The sequence below is a fragment of the Haliotis rufescens genome, unplaced genomic scaffold (assembly GCF_023055435.1).
Source record: "Haliotis rufescens isolate VD_foot unplaced genomic scaffold, xgHalRufe1.0.p SCAF_3, whole genome shotgun sequence".
NCBI lineage: Eukaryota > Metazoa > Mollusca > Gastropoda > Lepetellida > Haliotidae > Haliotis > Haliotis rufescens.
This window is the reverse complement of record NW_025964001.1, coordinates 48,335,142-48,356,250: the sequence shown is the minus strand read 5'-3', so window position 1 is coordinate 48,356,250 and position 21,109 is coordinate 48,335,142. Positions and strand designations below refer to the sequence as shown.

Sequence of the window (21,109 nt, the reverse complement as noted above, 5' to 3'; positions counted from 1 at the left end):
TGAAACAAAAATAGCTACCTGGCAGCCATATTAAATTCCAATTCTGATGCCTTGAACAAATTTGAACCCTCTTTCAGTACCAAACATCCACAAACCATTTCAACTGAATCCACTTAGACGAAGAAGTAAGAACTTATAAAGTTTATAGATGCCAATGTTACTAATATAAGCGGCCCTCAATTTTCTTTTGTTCAGTTTTCAATTTTTGAATCAAGAACTTTGTCAAAATATTTGTCAAAGATCAATCTAGAATTGAAGTTGACAGTTTGAAACTAGTGCTGCAGAGCTAAAGAAAACTGTTTTCTGGTCGGCTAGGTTAACAGCATATGATTACAATCAGAGATCACGTGAATGGAGTCAAGACCAGAAGTAACTTCATCAGAACTGGAAGTAACATCATAGTTGTCACATTATGGAGATTTACGTGAGCTGAGAAGGCTACGTATATGCTTTGAAGATGTCACAAGTGGGAATCGGATACAAACCTAACTGTAGCTCTATTAAAGTTCACCACATATTTGCATATGTCACGAATCAGACCATTCATCAAACAGATGTTCATGTTTCACAAAAGTATTAAATGTCACCAACATGAATCACTTTGGGCTTTATAGTCACATATCTCTTATATACTGTTTAATGCAACATCATATTGCTGCATATAAATTTGCAACATCTCTTTGACAACCCCATGTAAATTGATATGAGGTCACCAAACCTATAGAGCTCTCTCACCTGAAAACTGAAACATTGTGTATGGTTGATCCCAGATGACAGTGAAGACCAACCAGTGTGATCTGACTGCACTTTTCGAGGAGAGTGACACATTCTTCAAGATCTTCAGTGTTTATTCCAAACTTGGAGTTTGCTAGACCAGTACTGATGAATGGGTGCACTTGCTGTAAAAAGATAACACTGTAAGTTTTATCTGTTACACTGAATGAAAGTTTTATCTGTTTTCTTGACAATGCACAACTGTGTAAACATATACACTGTAACAGAAGTTGAACGTAACCATCTATCACTCACTATCAAAACAAGGCTTAAATTATCATTATCATCATATATCATCGTGTGTTTACAAACACACAGCTCTCCTCATTTCAACCTAGATGTCCTGAGTTAAGTATCATGTTTTTCCTTCATATAATGTACACTATTTTCCAAATAGTACAAATATCTTAAAGATGTTTGTAGTATATTTGCAATAATGAGTTTTCATTTTTTACCCTAAGCGATATCATTACCAATAAATCTGTAGTGAATTACTCCCGTCCTGTTATAACATCATTCTGGTCATAAAATGTTCAGTGTATTTCTGGTTTTAAGGTAATCCATTTCATCTGTTTAAATACTGAATTCAATTCAATATTGTGTATGAGTTGATCAGCAGTGTCTCATGTGACAACTCACCATTATTTACACAAAACACAACCAGGGTACCACATTTGGTGCCTTGAAAAAAAACCTTTGTTGTCACAAAATGAACAGATATCATTTACATATAATTTAACTTAAAATAAGTCCTAAATGTTGTTGTTTGACTATTGCAAGTCAGTAGAGTTTATTTGTTTGTGTACTATCATAGCTAGGGGTGTTGTGCTATTCACAAATGATGACTGATTGATCTTAAACAAACTTTTACACAAACGAAAAGGAACACGTGAAACAAAGTGTATATGCTGGGGATTTAATTTTATCTTCAAAGCAGCCACTAACATAACAATATGGATGAATATTTCACCAGGGCATTTAGTCATTTTTATGGATATATATATTTGTGTCATTTATTTTGTTAATTGTAGCTTAAACTGAAATGTACTTTTTTAAATATCTGCTATACCAACATTCCATAAAACAACAAATACAAACATCTGCTTCACTAATTTGTAAACAGGATTCCAAAACTTTTCTGATATTGAACAGACACACCGTGATTCTAAATTCCTAATATGACACAGGCTCAATAAGAATTCATTCCAACAAAATGTACCCTTTATCAACAAAAATATAATTTTTAGTATTGATACTTATGTTTCACTACTTTAAACATACCTGCTATTCCCACATTCAGGTAAATAAGACAAATTAACCTAAACAAGTTTGTAAATTCCTAAAGTCTATGATGCTTATAAAGTAAAGGGAAAGTAAAGGCCAAATCTTTCTAAAATATCCATAGAAATTTGAAACTATAATCTCAGATTGCTGATGGATCATATCAAGATAGGGCAAGTAGAATCTTGTGATATCCTGGACAACTTAAAATATGTACAAAATTTCTGCAGATCTCCAGATATATATATATATGCGTCAGCGTTCTACTTTACAATAGAGAATATCAGGAGATCGCACTGAGTTACAACAGGTTACTCACTCTTTTAACCTTGCCGCTTGGGAAGATTTACTTCCCGATGAAGACGCAGATAGACTCTATATATATGATTGTGATGAGAATGGGTTCAAGCTTGAGGATTCTGACAAAGTAACTTTCGAACAGTATGAATCTAGAAATCATAGATCAAAGAAAATTAACTGAGAGCCAGATTAGGGGAGAAATTGAAAATAGAAACATTTTTGTAACCTGTAATTATTAGTGCTCTGGGAGCTATACCGAAGTCTATACTACATAAACCCAGCAAACACACTGGTATTGGGCTGATGGTTGAATGCTGGCATGTCATAGTCGGCATGCTGATATTGTGCCAATATTGTGCCAACATTGCATACTATGCAAAAACAGAAACGTATAAGTAGTAAAATCGTGAGTGTTGCCAACATTTATACAAAATTAATACCAAAAATGAATTGGTTATTTCTGCATGGATAGGGACTGATTTGTGTGGATTGAATGAGGTACTGCAAAAATGAGGTGAAAAGACGGAAAAATCACTAAAACACAACCACGTGACAACACGTGACCTTCCCAGATCCGGTCGACTATGTATCACTACCAGAGCACAGGACAGATTTATACGGCTGCAACACTCATGTGAAAACACCACCATGGCCACCTTACAACTACAGCAATACGATGATTGCGTAGGATATCACCCCAGACAGTGAGCAACCATTAGCGCTGAAGGTATTCACGTTAGACAACCAGTTAGGAGTGTCATTTTGACGGACCTGCATCACTGGTCACAAAAGACAATGCCTGACTTCACACGGCAAGAGTGACAACAGCCTTTTCCAGGAATCACAACATCCTGGTCCTGCCATGGCCCACCAGTTCTCCTGCTTTAAACCCAATCTAACTTTTATCGGATGCACTAGAAAGCAAGCAAGCAACAATAACAGAACCTCTAACAATTGGCACAAGCACTGCAGGCAGAGTGGGTGAACATTCCACAGGCAAAATTCGGGATCTGATTGCTTCCATGGGACGACGTTGCCAGTCAGGTTTGGACTCTAGTGGTGGCCATATAAGATATTGAGAAAAGATGACCTTCACCTTGAAAATCTACTGTTCCATGTGTGCCATATGTAACAATGACAACGATGTGTGCCAATTTTGAACAATCAATTACCATCTGTTGGTTATTTATAGGATATATAAAATACACATCTAAAATCACTTTTGAGTTTCTTTTTTTTGCAGAGTATATAAACCTCTATAATCTTAAAATTTATATTTTTTAAAACATTAAAAAAATAACAAACAACTAAAACTTAGTTTGATTAATTCCGTCAACACTCTTCACCTGTCTTTTGTGCAACCGAATGATATAAATACATATTCACTACGATCCTTTTGTTGGCAAACGTAGATTGTGTTTAGTGGACACTAGTTAGTGACTTGAGAAATTATTTATGTGAAAATTATCTGGATATTTTCTGTTCTTTTGCTTTTGACAAAGGTATTGTTATAAACTTATTATCAATTGCATATTAACTGATTCAATTTCATTGATATAAATAATCACAAATTAGCTTTAGTTAAGCTTGGATATCTGCATATAAACAACACATTGTTTTAAGAGTGCATGTTCTGTATGCAAATCTTTATTAAGTGGATTGAAATATTTTATTGCTACAAGCTAAACGATAATAATGGATTTGACATTCTACGGAGACAGGTTCTACTGGCCAGGAATGGCAAAGGACGTGGATCAGTGGATTCAGACTTGTGATCAGAAGAAAACCTACACAAAACAACGTAACATCTATTGCCACAAGCCAGCCTTGGACCTTGTTTGCATTGACTTTCTTTCCCTTGAAATGTCTATAGGAGGATACCAGCACATTCTTGTACTCACTGATCATTTTACAAGATATGCCCAAGCATTTCCAACCAGGAGCCAGACTGCCAAAACCACTGCAGAAGTCCTTAACAATTGTATTGTTCACTATGGCTTTCCCCTTAGACTGGACTGGCAACTTCGAAGCAACCTTATCAAGGAACCATGCAAATTGGCTGGAATTGACAAGAGAAGGACAACACCATATCACCCACAAGGAATATGGAATGACTGACATATTCAACCGCACTTTAATTGGGTCTCTACAGCCATCCAAGAAGACTAACTGTAAGTCCTACGTTGCACCACTTGTGTACAACTCGGTACGACATGAGTAACCAGGACAAAGTCGCTTCTCCTCATGTTTGGATGACATCCTCGCCTGACCGTGGATGTTGCTATAGGTACTGGTGAGGAAGTCAGCAGCAGATTGCATGAGGATAAACTGGCAGACAGGTGGGAAAATGACACCTATGTTGTCGTGGATCAACCTAATCCAGACATTCCTGTGTACTGTGTATAGAATGGATGAATCTTATCGAAATGATGAACATAGCAAAGTTTATTCTTTATCCAGTTTCATTCTTTAATTTTAATCAAATACCTTTTATGAACACCAGTTGCAAAACTATCAATGTAGTTAGTGGTGTGTTATCAATGAGTATTTTGGGTTGGTGCTTTCTTACAATAAGCAGAATAAGTTCTTTTGTTATTCAAAGCTGTATTTAATATGCATTATATGTTTAATTTTTATGAGCAAATTTAGACCGATCTTAAATTTGCAGTGGTGTTTACAAGTCATTTTAGGCCATTCAGTAAAACCCTACGGACCTTGACCAAACATGAGCAACTCACTAACAATTAGTAACCAGTCATAGATGTTGACAGTAATTGGTGCTTCATGCCACAAGCACTCTACTAGAACCTTGGATTCAGCCACCTCGGTTGATTTTGAAAGTAAGGTTTTTAATCAAATAAAAAGATAGAACTTACGGGATCAATATCCGGGTTAATGCGAAGCAGCACATTCGAGTTTTTTCTCAGTTTTTGACACATACGCATCGTCTGCATCAAATCAAACGGACTGTCAACGTTGATGAGGCAGCCTTCTTCTATTGCCAGGAGTCTTTCCCAGTCCTGTTTCCCATTGCCGTTGAAAACAGTCAGTCGTGGATCAAAACCAAGCTTGAGAGCCATTTTCAATTCCATTCCACTAACTAGTGTGACTGAGCATCCCATGGATCGAACAATCTGAAGTATAGCCGGTGTATGATTGGCTTTCATAGAAAAGTTGAGCAAGGTTGAAATGTTCAGCATTTTCAACGCAGTCTGGTACGCGCTGATATTTGACACGATCTTTTCTTTGCTGTAGACGAAGCATGGCGAAGATGGAACGATACCGTTTGTTGATAAATCGGTCTGTATGTCTTTCACTCTAACATCCTCACAATATAGAAACCCATTCCTAAAGGTAAATCCCCGTTTCTCCATATTTCGACAGGGTAAGGCAAGGGCGCGGTTGCGATATTCTTATCATGTGATATCTGATATCAAGTAGGTCAGTCAACAATGCGACATTAGATGTCAACGACAAGATACGGAAATAAACCACGATCACGATCCTCATTCGTGGGCGAATGGGCATACATGTGTTAATTATAACATCATATTTATGTCCCATTTGGAAACAATTTGTCTCTTTTATCGGAAATAGTAAAATGTAATTTGATAATCGCTCAGGTTATGACATGTGACAATGATAGTAAAATAGGTCAACAGCCATTTCGTCGGAACATTATTCGTTTGGTGACCACGGGTATTGTGGACTGAAACGACCAGAACTTCTTCAACATGTATTAAGTTCCAGTAGCAGGAAGACAAATGCTGACTTGTGCCTGGTTAAAACATGCTTTATCCAGACGTGTTACGTCACACAGGCATGTGCTCACATAGTAAGTACTTTGAGAAAAATCGCCAGATTGGACCTTTCCTATGAACACATTCTGTGGATAGTAAACAGTAGCAATAGGTGTGGGATACATCGTAAATGACCTAGATAAGAATATGAGTTCACGAAGAGGTATGGTAATAATGTGAGCAAACAACTCCACATATTGAAGCTATGGAAATGACGAGCCAGCTGTGGAAATGCTACGAGCCTCATACATGTGTGTGCGTGCGTATTAAAGGATTCTTGACCAGATAGTACAATGAGAAGCGATCCACTCTGTCGGGGTACTATGACACAGCATCAACCAAGTCACCGAGGCATGATCATCTGATCCAGTTTGTCGCCTCTTACAACTAGCATTTACGTTTGGGGACCACTTCTAAAAGGAAATGGTATTCATCTTCAATTGCACCATGATTACATTCGTTGCACTTACGTAAATCATTTTTTAACTTTTGGTTATAACCAAACTGTTCAATACTCAGCCTGTAACATCGGAATGTACATAACATGGGGATAAGATCTTTATTCGGGCATAACTCCAAAATGTTTTTCTCTAGTACACACTTATGATGTAAAATAACGATTTAGAAATGATGAAGAAACAATGTCGGGTATGACATTTCTGAATCTCTATGTCTTTGCTCAAAACGCTGTATAAAATTGTAACAAATGTTATATTTGGGATAACACTTTCTTAGTAAAGTACAGATCTAGTACTTTTTGGGGTTGAGTCCCATCCGGGAATAGCCAGCACACAAAGTCAGCGATCTAACCCACTCAGCCACCGAGACTTCCACATTGGTTACACTGGTTATACTATACCAAAATTTGTTGTACTGCCGCAATCTTGTGCGATCCAAACATGAAAATCCCATTTCTAATAGCAGCAAAACAACCATGCACTTCTCAGTTGTGGCTGCTTTTTCATCATATGATTTCAACATATACTGAACAACAAACGTTCCTGTGACATTGAATAAGATTTAATGCAAAGTTATGTTTTTTACCAAATCTGAAACAATTTCGGTTTGCAACAGATAAAAGACTCCTGTAAGTGTTCAAATGGTTTGATTTGCCATACTGACTTCAGAAAATGCGTGAATTCATAAAAAAACCATGAACATGCCAAAATGTCAATTTACAAATCAATAGCGTGTGTGTCCACCTCTGGTTGCGATGCAAGCAACACATCTTCGTCTCATGGAATGGACCAGGCGTCGCACAAAGTCCTGTGGGATATCTGTCCATATCTGCTGGAGCATGTTTCGAAGTTCCTGGACTGTCTGTAGAACACGTGGTTGACGTCTAAGGCGCCGATCCATCTCATCCCATATGTGCTCGATTGGTGCGAGATCAGAGGAGCGAGGCGGCCAGGGGATGACATTCACGTTGTTTTGTTGAAGAGAATCCTGAACAAGTCGAGCAATATGAACCCGGGCGTTGTCATGTTGAAAGGTAATGCCTGGGCCATGACGACGCAAAAACAGTAGAACAACAGGGCCGATGATCTCGTCCTCTACCACTATCAAATGGGTCTTCTGTCTTGCTGTAATCCCACCCCATACCATAACGCTGCCGCCCCCGAACCGATTTTCTTCCATGACACAATGATTGACGTAACGTTCACCTCGACGTCGGTACACTCGAATCCGTCCATAGCTGTGGCTGAGGTGAAAATTAGACTCGTTAGTGAATAGAACTTGTCCCAGTGCATGGCCGTCCAGCGTTCACGATGTCTGCACCACTGTTGACGTGCTTGACGGTGGTTTCCTGTCAAAATGGGACGTCTGGTGGGTCTTCTGGCGACAATCCCTGCACATCTGAGGCGACGACGTACGGTTTGTGAAGATGGATGCTTCTTGCAGTCACTGTTGCTGGCTGGAATCGATTTTGTAGGTTGTTCGAATCAAGTTGTCTTGTCGATTATTTGTTACGCGTGGCCTGCCACTCCGAGGATGGTCTCTGACTGCATTCGTCTGTTGCCAACGTTGCCATAAACACCAAATGGTGTTTCTGTGGACGTTAAATTGTCTTGCAACATCACGTTGACTCAACCCTGCTTCGAGCATACCAATGGCTCGCAGACGCTCATTTTTGGACAGGCTTGGCATTTCGTAATGTTGAATAATTGCGTAATTTTGTTGTTTTTCTGAGTGGTTGTTGCCAGCACGATGCTAAACAATGCATATGGAATCCCGTTAACGCACATGTTTTTATACCCATTCTTGGGTAGTGAAATGCATGGCGCTTGCATAAAAGTCAACTTTGCATGCTTTTCTGTAGCAGTTTATGTGACTTGATTCCATACATGTACTACAATATTGAAAACCAAACTTTACTTGTTTGAAAAATACACTAAAATATTGGTGTCACAGGAACTTTTGTTGTTGAGTATATATCATAACATGATTTTCTCCATCTCACATCTTTGGTAACAGATTCTGGTAGACTGACTATCCATGCTGTTACAAGAAGTACATTTATCATCACGATGTGTCATAGAAGCATTAAGACTTTCATCAAACCCATCATTCCTATCACAACGAGCCAGGTTTAGTAAATCCTCAAAATAGATAAGCCACATCTATGAGATATGCATCTTCTCATTACTGTTCTGCTGTAGTGAATTTATTTCAAACAGAAAATTGTTACAACCACCATCTGTAACTGCTGTGCGAAACATATTTAGAGGACAAAAATCCCTACACTTTGCGATCTCATCCTTTATCAAACGATTTGGGTTGTTACAATCAAGCTACTGGGCCGTGTTTGGGAACCTTAATAAGAAGAGGAACGATTACAATCAAGCAGTTCGCTGTCAGTTGTGTTGTGTTTACAATACACAATACAAGAGATAGAACAACAATACAAGGCATATAGAATGATAATAATACATGGAACATATAGAATAATGATTGAACAATCGAATAAGCAACGGTTATAATACTTGAGGGGGAAAGCTGGCAAGGTAGGGGATATAGCTATAATTTGAACTAACCACACTTACATATCAAGAAAGGACATTACATCACGATTTATGACTGCATTTGTAAGTAAAATAAATATAAATACGCTTGGCTTATTACGTCTGAAGTAGGACGCGCTATTTACTAAATGTATATATACATATACAATAACGATATATACGTAATAACAATAACCTCAACCCAAGTATTATAAACAATGATATAATTGTATAACAATAGGAGCCGAAGGATATGAACGGTATTGGTATATTTTAAGATTTCTCACGACGATAGATTTGATTACATAAATGCTTTGTCATCCTGTGTATCAAAATATAATACGTTGAGTATCTGAGAAACAGTTTCTGTAACGGCCGAACATTAGATATGCAGATTAACTGTCTGCGCCGGAGTGTGTGTATAACCGTGACCTCTGTCACTCCGGAACTTCTTTTTTTATTCATAAAAAAAGCGCGAGACGTCATTCTATTTGCAACTATGCTGAACTGAAGCAGTCTCATGAAAGCGAGAGACATTTACATGCACTTTATAAAGCCAAACAAGATTGTCACACGCACCAACCTCGCTTTGCGTATTAGTTATGCACAGAGCTACTACAGGCATTATATAATCGCGAGGGTACACATGAGCATGACGCACCCAACAACTTTCTCGACTTTCAATTTGATTTAACATAAAAGGATAAGCGTGGTGAAATGAAGTCAGTTTTAATTATCTGGATATATATCTGGACTTACGTTGGATGCTCCGGCTGTGCTATCAGTGTCCCCTTTGGAGCGTTATTGTTTCGGCACGGTTTCGGGAGATGTTTGTTCATGAATAAACATACACGACTGCACGACCAGATCACTCAAAGTGAAAAGTTCCGATACAAATCATTTAAAACTTCTCGTGAGGACGATCTTGTGTGTTTAAGAATTCCATCAGCTTTTTGTGTTAGAACTGCACATAACCCGACAGGGCTGGCATCAACATACAGTTTTGATTGATCTTGAGGATTAAAATAACTCAATGTTGTTGCTTTACACAGTTCTTCTTTCAGTGTGTTCAAGGCATTTTGCTGTTTGTCTGTCCATTGCCATTGGGTCTATTTACAAGTAAGTTTACAGAGGAGCTAATATGTGAGTGTTGCATAATGTGGAATAAGACGAGAACCACAAAAGTTCATCATACCCAACAAACTTTTCACCTTTGACACATTTGTAGGTGGTGGCATGTTTATGATTGCAGACAGTTTTGCCTGTGATGGTTTCATGCCACTCCCACTGAATACATGCCCAAAGAATTCAATGGAGTTCTCATTGAAAATATTTCTCACGGTTTAAAGTCAGTCCTCTTCCACGGAGCCTTTTAAACAATGCATGAAGATTTTCATCATGCGACTGTTCATCTTTTCCATACACAAGAATATTCTTTTACATCTGGAACAACACAAATGATCGCTTCAGCTGATGCAGTTTTAGATTCTATGGTAGCTCTAAGTCTGCCTACAGTCACAGGTTCTTCTTTTCCATATGGAACACTTTTGTTATGCATGAATCTAACTGAGGCTTTGGAATCAGCGTATTGTACACAGTTTCTGATATTGTGTTGATTGACGCAGCAAGCATGACGATTGATTGTCCATCTACTTTCATCTCGAATTTTGGACATTTGTTTTCATGTTGTGATAAGAAAACAAAGCCACCATCTTCAGACTCGTTAATCACCATGCACACAGACTTTGAGTGTCCACGATGTGGTGCACGATCTTCACTACTGCTTTTACACATATAAGGGAAATGATTGTTTTTGCCACATTTTCCACGTTCTGCCAAAAGCTGGATAGTACCTTAGACCACCAGTATGGGGCCATTTTCTACAACAATTAAACATGTGTTCTGTTTTTTAGGTATCTTTTGTGATGCAGCAGGCTTTGATTGTTGAGGTTTCTTTTGAAACTTCTTCTTTGACAGTATTGTGTTTGATGCACTAGCACTACTGGAATTTCCCTGAACTTGTTTTGAATGTTCATGTGTTAATTCAACTGTTCTGCTGTATATTAACAGTTCATTCAATGTCATGTTCGGATTACTCAAACCTTTCTCTCTGACTTTGTTATATCGACAACCTTGCTATGAGCTGTGATTTTATCTCCGCGTCGATTCTGTCATCAAAACCGCACGTGTGGGCTTGTTGAACTGAAAAAATAATATATGTACATTAGTTCCCATTTATAACCATTTTAGCCACTTGAAAAACGAGAAAAACGAAATAATAAATATATATAAAATAAAAGTGCTTTCGTAAACTAGTGTTTGCTATGAAATGCTCCGCCGCTGACTATATTTAGTAAACAATATGACTGAGAAGATCTGATTTTAATGAGATTGTAAACAAATAGTCAAAACTCTCAACACCTCAATGACATTGCTTGTAGAGATGATAGATCACTAGGAGGAGCTTATGCACACTCGATGAGCCCTGGCGTCACAGCAATGTTTCGCCCTGTGGCTGGCAACAAAATGCTACAAATTACATCATAGGGTATTGTCACGTGTTTGAAACGTTTGTGGTACTGTATTCTTAAGGTAGGGCGTTGATGTTGTCATGTTTGCACACACAACAGCAGAATATGTTGTTAATTCGTATGCATAGAAATGTCAACAATGCCATTGTTGTGTTGTCTATTACTGATCTTTCTGATTTCATCAATATTTTCAAAGAATTAAACTTGGTCATTTATCACTAGCTTGTCACATATGACATCTTGTAAGTTTTATATGCATCAACCATATAAAAGGTAAGCCCCGCCTATATCTTTCTTACCTTCTATAATCTCTAGCTACATGTAACAAATCGTAAGATTGGCCCTCCTACTGTGAACCTCTTCATTATAAACAAGATTTTCTAGTTTGGAGATTCTTTTGGAGTGTTTTCTGAACTCAATTACGAAAATTCGTCTTTAATTTCATTTCTGATTGCATAAAACTTTCTGTTAAGTTTACCAACGCCCGATCTGATAAGTTTGAAGACACCAGTGCTGTCTTATTCGTAGTGGTCCAGTTGCCTTGATCGATCAACCCAACTGGGCCTAGGTTCAACTCTACGTCAGAGAATTGTTATAGCTTGTACGGATGTAAATTAAAACATAAACCTTGTCCACAACATTTACAACACATGCAGCCTTGCACATTGTCTTGCCAAGCTGGCATGATCAGACAAAAAATATCCACTCACACGAACCAGGGCTGGTCAAAAAGTTCTAAGCCTGACGAACTTTCGACATTATTTGAGTGGTTCATTGCAAGTATATTTGGTCTGTTGAGGCCGTTTGTATATTAGTGACATCCAGTTGAACGTGATAGATATAACAAATAGACACAGAAATGGAAAAGAACGAGTACCAATCAGTCATCAAGTTTTTTACTTCAGGGAAAAGTACTCACCAAGAAATTCATGACTGCATGTCACACGTGTATGGGGATAAGTGCCCCAGCTATTCCTCTGTTAAAGGTTGGGAAGCTATGTTTAAGGCTGGGAGAACAAGACTTGACGATGACTCTAGGTCTGGACGTCCCTCCAATGAAGATTCAATCAAGGAGATAGAAATATACTATCAGATAGATGTATTACCATTGCTGAACACTTAGGAAGACACAGGTCTAAGCCATGGATCCATTTAAACTATTATTCATTAACATTTACAGCTGAATAAGATATCTGCTCGTTGGGTGAGAAAGTTTCAAAATTCTATTCTTGAGCAAAAAGAACTAACAAATGCCAGAGACAGTTTAGAGCTAATTGAGGAAGATTTCGTCAAATCAAAAAAGAGATTAGTAAAAGGTGAAACATGGGTCTACCACTATGATCCCAAGTCAAAATGGCACTATTCCAATTCTCCGGCACCAAAGAAAATCAAGTCTTCAGGCTCATGGAAAGTTATAGCCACTGTATTCTGGGATGTAAAGGGTGTGATCCTTGTTGATTACTTAGAAAGTCAAAAGACGATTGCCGGTGCCTGCTATGCCGATTTGCTTCATCCCCTGAGAGATCCTATCAAAGAAAAGTGTCGAGGAATGCTGACTGCTGGAGTTCTACTACTTCTTGACAATGTCTCTGCTCACACCTCTCGACTTGCAAAGGCTGCTGCGCGACAATGTGTTTTCTAAGAGCTTCCTCACCCTCCATACTCACCAGACCTGGCACCAAGTGATTTCGACCTGTATAAACTGAAAGAACACCTTCATGGAAAGCGCAAAAACGACAACGATGACCTCAAAGCTGCTGTGAATGGATTTCTAAGGGTGGCTTCAAAAAAACTTCTTCCTAACTGGAATTGAAAATCCTAACTATCGACATGATAAGTGTATTGAGAAGCAGGGAGATTATGTAGATAAAATAAAATTAAAACCACTTTCACAATTGCTGGTTTTGTTTGTTAGGCTTACAAAGTCCAAATGAGCAATGTAAATCTCCTGTAATGTACGTGAAATGGATGATCTACATGGGTAGTGACAGCTGTTGACAACCGATTGCCTTTTGATCATACGAAACTATTTCTTCTCAAAAAGACATTTATTGTAGCTGATGTCAAATTTCCTGTCACATTCGTCCTCACATATTTGTTGTGTATCCCATATAAAGTTTTCGTTGTTATTGTTTGTGTATTTTATTCCATCAGCTCAACGTGATCATACCGACTCATGTGTTATATTTCTGTGTAAGAACCTAACAAACCATGTTATGTGTGTTCACCTGAGAACACTAAATACGAAATCGTTCCTTTTCGTTAGTGCTTTATTCACACAGTATTCATCTGTAATGAAAATGGGTGGTTTTCCTTTGAATGTATCATGAAATAATCACAATCATTACCAACCATATAAGTACTCACCTACGTCGACTTTGTATACCTATGGATCCTTCATCACCCAACCTCTAGAAAAGTATGTGTAATTATCAATTATAGTGAGTGAGTGAGTATGGTTTTACGCCGCTTTTAGCAATATTCCAGCAATATCACGGCGGGGGACAACAGAAATGGGCTTCACACATTGTACCCATGTCGGGAATCGAACCCGGGTCTTCGGCGTGACGAGCGAACGCTTTAACCACCTGGCTACCCGACCGCCCCAATTATCAATTATAGTTTGGTATAGAACCACAATGAGTTTGAAACATTCCATCCCAATAGTGACATGGGCCCTGTTTCACAAAGCGACAGTAGCGCTAACGTGATCGTACCTCCCATACTTTAACATCCTGACGACAGTGGTAGCGCTACGATCGCTTTGTGGAATGGGGGCCAAAATATCTAGGGTAAAAGTTTTATCACTTCTTTTTCCATATGTTATGGCACAATGCAGTTCTTGTTGTGAAATATAAAACAGATTGCGACTACAAATCTTCCATTTATCTATGTTCAGTTGTGTGTCCATAATCACATAAAACTAAGTTTAATAGATGTATGGCTAAACCATTGATGGCTCACTGCCATCATCATGTACTGTTTGCATGTCGGGCCATGGCTCGTACTGGTTATGAATCTGTATGCAAGAGTCAGGTCCATAGAAAGCCTCTGGTTGACGTTTTATATCTGGGGGCATCTTTTTTCTTCATTCCATGCCATTGTTGATATGCTTTCATGCCTTCACTGTATAATCATTTGGACACACCCTCAATAGTCACTATCTACTAACAAGTAAATGGAAAAAACCTGTTTTTTCTCAATTTAAAAATCGACACAAAGTGTTACGTCGCTGTAAATACGAAATAACAAAACAACTCAAAAAGTACTAGTTTGGATTTGCTAGTTGATCTCAGTGAACAATACAAAATGTACTTTACAGGAGGTAATTTGTCGTCACTTTCAACATTCAAAAATAAACCTAAGTCCAAATTGACATAGCAGAAACAGACTATAGGCATTATGCACCTGTTCTCACCTGTCGTCAAGGTGTCATAGGTCATGGACATTCACCTTGATCTACTTACACCTGGTTATGCCCTGTTTCACAATAGTCTGTTTTATTCACATTTTTACACACTTTTACTTGTAAAAAGGCATAAAAACCTTTGATACGCTGTATTTGTGCCAAGGCCCAATTAGTACTAATTGAGTTGTTTGAATATTTACATATTTTGTATATTAACTGCATTTATTTAAGATCTGAGGTCGAAAAAACAGGTTTTTTTCATTTCCGTGAGTACTTTTAGTACTTTGGTAATATGTGGGTTGTAGAATACATCAGAATCTCTGGACCATGCTGTACCAGCAAGCGAAGGGTCTTCGAAAAACATTAAAATGCCTTTCATCGATCTGACAGGTACATTTAGATTAATGTTCCATAGGGTGTCACTGTTACCCCTGTGAATCATTCCGGTACCTGATGATACAGCATTGTCATGTCCTCCTATGAAGGTTTGGAATCAAGTACAAAAGAGAATTGTCATGTCTTCGGGTTTTAGAGTCAAGTCAACAATCGATAGTACTGATGTGTAGTTTCTTCATCAGTTAACATACTGGCCTTATGTGGCATTATTTGATATGCCACTTATACCAAGTTCTTTGAACAAACAATTATTGTAGTGATGCTTACATAATAGTTTTGTTCTTATCAGTCTACAAACTTTTCATGTAGAGATATTAGCTTGGTTATATGCACAAACGAACATACTGGAATGTTGTGTGAACCGACCTTCAACGCATCACATGTGACGACAAAGATCCATGACTCGATTTGACTCGTGCAGGATTAGTTTGGAAATCATGTGCATTATATCATGATAAGAATACATAAAGACACTGTGGTAACACTTGACTGATTGTTAGTTTTGTCATTAAGTGGTACACATTGGAAACATCTCTTCTTAAGGTACATTCTTCTCTATGTTTCTCATATCCCAATTGCGTAGATCAATACTCATGATAACAATCACTGGATTGTCTGGACCAGACTCGATTATTTACAGACCGCTGTCATATGGCTAGAATATTGAGTTCAGGGTTAAACAACAAACAAACTATATGGTTCATGTTTCTTTTGGCGGTGAGTATATAACCAACAGCTTGGTAGCCCTATGAGGAGTCTTGGCAGTCAAAAGTTGTGGAATTTACATTCTGAGCTGCCAAGTCCACTTTCTGCAACACATTTCTATATATGTGAACGACAATGGTGTTTGGCTGATTGTATTGTGTGTTTGAAGATTCTAAAAAGGTAATTTTGAGAGTACCCGTAGCGAAAACATGTCATATATGATAACCCATCGTTGAGATTCAGTAGTTGTGGTCCCCTGTAAAAAAAACACTACTTGTAAGCAGCTACCAAAATAGATCGCATGGTCAAACCAGGGTATATTGCGTATCCTGAGGGATCTTGGCTCATAATATCAGTCACTGGTTTGCCAGGCTGAGACTAATTATTTACAGGCAACTGTGATATAGCTGGAATAATACTGCCCATGGCATAAAACTGCATTCATTCACTGACGATACCATGGTGAACTTTAGATTAAACACTTTATCTGTCTGGAAAAACTGAAACAAAACACATTCAATTGTAAATTGAAGTCCAAATTCACCCAAAGAGTTGCCTGCATTTAGGGACCAATTGAAAAGTTTGATGTTGGATAAAAATCCTAATTCCTTAGGTTTTCATTCATATACTGTGTTAGGAGTTGTCAATAAATACAACCAGTCTCTCCACAAGGCAGGATTTTATCGTCGCGGGCAGTAGGGACAAGTCCATCCTGTCCAGTGAGTTGTATAGAATAGCAGATTCGATCTAAAAGAAACTACAAATAATTTTCAACGAGTAGTTACACTTCAAATGATAAATGTTCTGAAAAAGCTGGGCAAAACACAAGAATGTGTGACAAAAGAGGCCACAGAAGTCAGGAATTCAACATGTTCACAATGAATTTTTTAATTTAATTTAATTTATTTATTTTTTATTTATTTTGGGGTGTGAGTGTAAATATACTGCTTAATATAATGTGAATTAAGCTATTCATTATTTTATGGCCGTCATATAGCTGGAATATTGCTGAGTGCGGCGTTAGGCAACAAACCAACCAACATTATTTTATGTCTGGAAATCATCACTAAATCAAAATTCCATCAACTGTTCTTTAAAGTGTATCAGTCCATGCAATAAATACATCAAGCCCACTTTCCTGTGCTAAGTATGTTTGGACAATAGCAGATATCGATAGTCCAATCCAAAACGAAAACATGGCCAAAACATCTGATTGGAAATAGTGTTTGAATTACAAGGGGTACAACTCGTGATCTACGCGAGGTGGCGTCACAATAGACCCAAGAAGAGTGGGCTTCATGTGGCGAGGGTAGAAACTTTGTGATAGCCCTGTGGACACACTTTCCTCGGGTACATGCAAACTACAGGTTTTGTCATTTTTCAGATCAGTATAATTTTCAGATTTTCCAGTATTGTTTTACATTAGACGAAACTGAAGACATTCAAGATGTAGTTCTGACTCAGACATGAAATGAATAAATTACCTTCGACGTAACAAAAATACCTTTCCATCCATGTTCTTTATCTCAGTATGTTGTTCTATTATATAAGAATGTTCTGGGACAACTTTAGTGATTTTGGTATTATGTTGCACCGCAACTACCAGCCCAGATGTGGCTTGGGTAGGTTTGTTTGTTTGTTGTTTAACACCGTACTCAGCAGTATCCCAGCTATATGACGGCGGTCTGTAAATAATCGAGTCTGGACCCAACAATCCACGCAATTGGGATACGATGACATGCATCAACCAAGTCAGCGAGTCTGACCAACCGATCCCGTTAGTCGCCTTTTACGGCAAGCATGGGTTGCTGAAGATCTATTCTACCCCGGATCTTCATGTGTATGGCTTGGGTATGACTATACGTGGACAGACAAGTCATGAATTGTTTGATAGGCATCTCTCAGAAGTTCATGGATAACGCAGTAGACACAATTTATGGATAACAACATTTTTATTTTACTGTAATGGTGACGTTTCGGTGTCTACAGATCTATACCAAAACGTCTCCATTACACATAAAATAAAGCAGTTGTTATAAAAAAATGTGTGTACTTTGTTGTACAAGTCATGATTTGCGTATGATGCTACACCTGTTGACCAAGCAATGTTTTTCGGAACAGAACAACCAACACGGCTGTTGTCAGGTTATGATGCTACACCAGGACAGTCAGGCCATTGTTAGGATATGATGGATGTTACACAAGAACACAGCTGTGTTTGGGTATGATGCTACACTAGGACAGTGGCTAAAGTATGATGATACACCAGGGCACCTAAAAGATCATTCTTGTATGATACAACAAGGTAGCCAAGGCCATGGTTCGGGTGTCATTAAACATCAGGGCAGCCAGGCCATGGTTTGGCTAAAATGATATACCAGGATGGCCAGGTCATAGCTTGAGTATAATGATACACCAGGACAGAAGGTAGCCAGGCCATGGTTTGGCTAAAATGATATACCAGGACAGCCAGGTCATAGCTTGAGTATACACCAGGACAGAAGGCAGCCAGGCCATGGTTTGGCTAAAATGATATACCAGGACAGCCAGGTCATAGCTTGATTATAATGATACACCAGGACAGAAGGTAGCCAGGCCATGGTTTGGCTAAAATGATATTCCAGGATAGCCAGGTCACATAGATTGAGTATAATGATACACCAGGACAGAAGGTAACCAGGACAGAAGGTAGCCAGGCCAAGGTTTGGCTAAAATGATATACCAGGATAGCCAGGTCATAGATTGAGTATAATGATACACCAGGACAGAAGGCAGCAAGGTTTGGGCATGATGCTACACCAGTTCAGCCATGACAAGGTATCTATATAATGCTGCACATCGGCTATAACAAATAAACACATGCTAGCCAGACACCAATGGGTTTTGGAGTGTAGAAACTGGGGGAATCTCTGATGGTCTTGTGTTATGTTTTCAGATAAGTCAAGTTCTCTCTGTACTTTATGGAGGCATCCTTACGAATGTCATCATAAGGCAACATGACAAAATTTGGGGGTGTATCTGTAATGACATGGGGCAGAACACCACTGCATTTTGTTCATTAAAGGGTCACTGGACATTACTTTGAAGATAACATACCTATTGTTGTGTTGTTTGCTGGTCCATGTTTTGTCTTTCGAGGTCATAATGCTCATGCTCAACAATGCCCCTAGAGCATGTCCAACTACATTAGCCAAACTGGGCAAGGTGCTGCATGTGGAGTGGACTAGACTCTAAAATTGTCATTGGGAGATTGATTCGGACCATGCCAAGCCACATAAACAAATGTTTGAGCAAATCATGGGGGCATGACCCTCAAACATTAATTTACTAGCCACCCGTTTTCTTTCTTAGCTGTTTGCATCCTTACAATACACCACCAACATATTCTGTTGATTGTAATGTCTCACATAGTACTTCCTTTATGTTATCCATCCATTATCAGCATTTTATATTTCTTTGTATTTCTGTAATCCTCTGTTATTTTTTCACCTACTTTTGGGGGAGCGTAAATATGTATAACAATATCATGCTAATAAATTCAGACATTTAATCTGGTAATCTGAAAATGTATTGTCCAATGTTTTACATACCTCTAACCTGGAAGATTATAATGGAATGAACGTCTGAGAGAAACAGAAGAAGCTTGTTGTTGAAACTTATATATTACACACATATATTTGTATTTAATGTTTTAAACAAAAAACTTTATACAAAATATTTATGTAAACAGAAAAAAACAGGAAACACTTTTACTTTAATATAACTAAATCCTATAAGAAAACATACAACTTTACAAACAACTTCTGGTTTATTGAACTCAGCTAAATGCAATAAACCAGAAGTTGTTATCCATACACTTGTAAGTTATTATTTACTGCCCAACTTCTAGAGTGAGTGAGTGAGTGAGTATGGTTTTACGCCGCTTTTAGCAATATTCCAGCAATATCATGGCGGGGGACACCAGAAATGGGCTTCACACATTGTACCCATGTCGGGAATCAAACCCGGGTCTTCGGCATGACAAGCGAACGAACGCTTTAACCACTAGGCTACCCGACCACCCCCCAACTTCTAGAATGCCAATCAAACAGTTAACTAAATCTTAAATTACTAACTTTCTATAACCAGCTCTAGAGTTACAAAATAGTGCGATGGCATTGTAGCTCACCTGGATATTCAGTCAAATCAAAATGCCAACAAAGACAGCCACTTAACAAAAGGTGCTTTCAGCATTGATATTCAAATATTTTCTGCACAAATATCGAGGACTTAAAAACCCACTCAAATCCTTAGGAACAGAACACAATATGTCATCATAAGGAAACACATATATTCATACTGTTCAGCTTTTTCAGTCTGGCAATTTCAGAGATGTTTACACAGATCGAAAAGCATTTTGAGATAATTCAAGAGCAGTGTCAAAACATGGTTAACTCTTAATATAATGGAAAAAAACGTATCTCAAGTTCAACTACAACATTAAGGTATAACAAATATCATTTCATTTTGAACACTAATGCAAGAGTAATGACAGCAACAGGTTGAGCAACAAGAAAAGTGTCTCCTGCAAGAGCTTGCAAATCCAGAAGCACCCCCAGAAATGCATTTCCAGTGTTGTGTCAGTTTGGTGAAATGAATGCTCACTACTACCTCATACAGGATAAAAGTAACACTAGCTGACACTGACAGATGACTTGTGATGAAACAGCTCAAATGGATTTTCAGGCCAGGTGAGAAAATTAACCTTGTTACGAACATTGACTATTATTCTAATAGCACATGTCACAAGGTAAAATGTTCATTTTTAAGTGGATTTGTCCCAAGATGGAGCTGATCTTTCAATCGCTGAAGTCTCAAAACGGATAAATTTATGTATTCATAAAGATTATTGCTGATGGTGTTTAGTCACAT

The 21,109-nt window shown here is 38.2% G+C and overlaps 2 protein-coding genes across 4 annotated transcripts in view; both read right to left on the bottom strand.

The window, feature by feature from the left end:
- LOC124149734 (diaminopimelate decarboxylase 1, chloroplastic-like) overlaps window positions 1-5,886 on the bottom strand; it is a 174,320-nt gene extending 168,434 nt beyond the window's left edge. Inside the window, exons 1-2 of one of the 3 annotated variants that reach the window (XR_006863147.2) lie at window positions 5,232-5,886; window positions 736-899 (exon numbers count right to left, since the gene is read on the bottom strand). Coding sequence is in view for 2 of the 3 variants with exons in the window: in XM_046521487.2 (XP_046377443.1) it covers window positions 736-899; window positions 5,232-5,729 (662 nt within the window). In the remaining variant the exon portion in view is untranslated. The remainder of the gene's footprint in view (window positions 1-735; window positions 900-5,231) is intronic. The other 2 variants (XM_046521487.2, XM_046521485.2) reach the window with 2 other exon arrangements.
- A 2,940-nt stretch (window positions 5,887-8,826) lies between these two features.
- LOC124149736 (acyl-CoA:lysophosphatidylglycerol acyltransferase 1-like) overlaps window positions 8,827-21,109 on the bottom strand; it is a 78,161-nt gene continuing 65,878 nt past the window's right edge. The window contains exon 6 of the mRNA XM_046521491.2: window positions 8,827-11,359. Within this exon, the coding sequence (XP_046377447.1) occupies window positions 11,277-11,359 (83 nt within the window). The 3' untranslated portion in view covers window positions 8,827-11,276. The remainder of the gene's footprint in view (window positions 11,360-21,109) is intronic.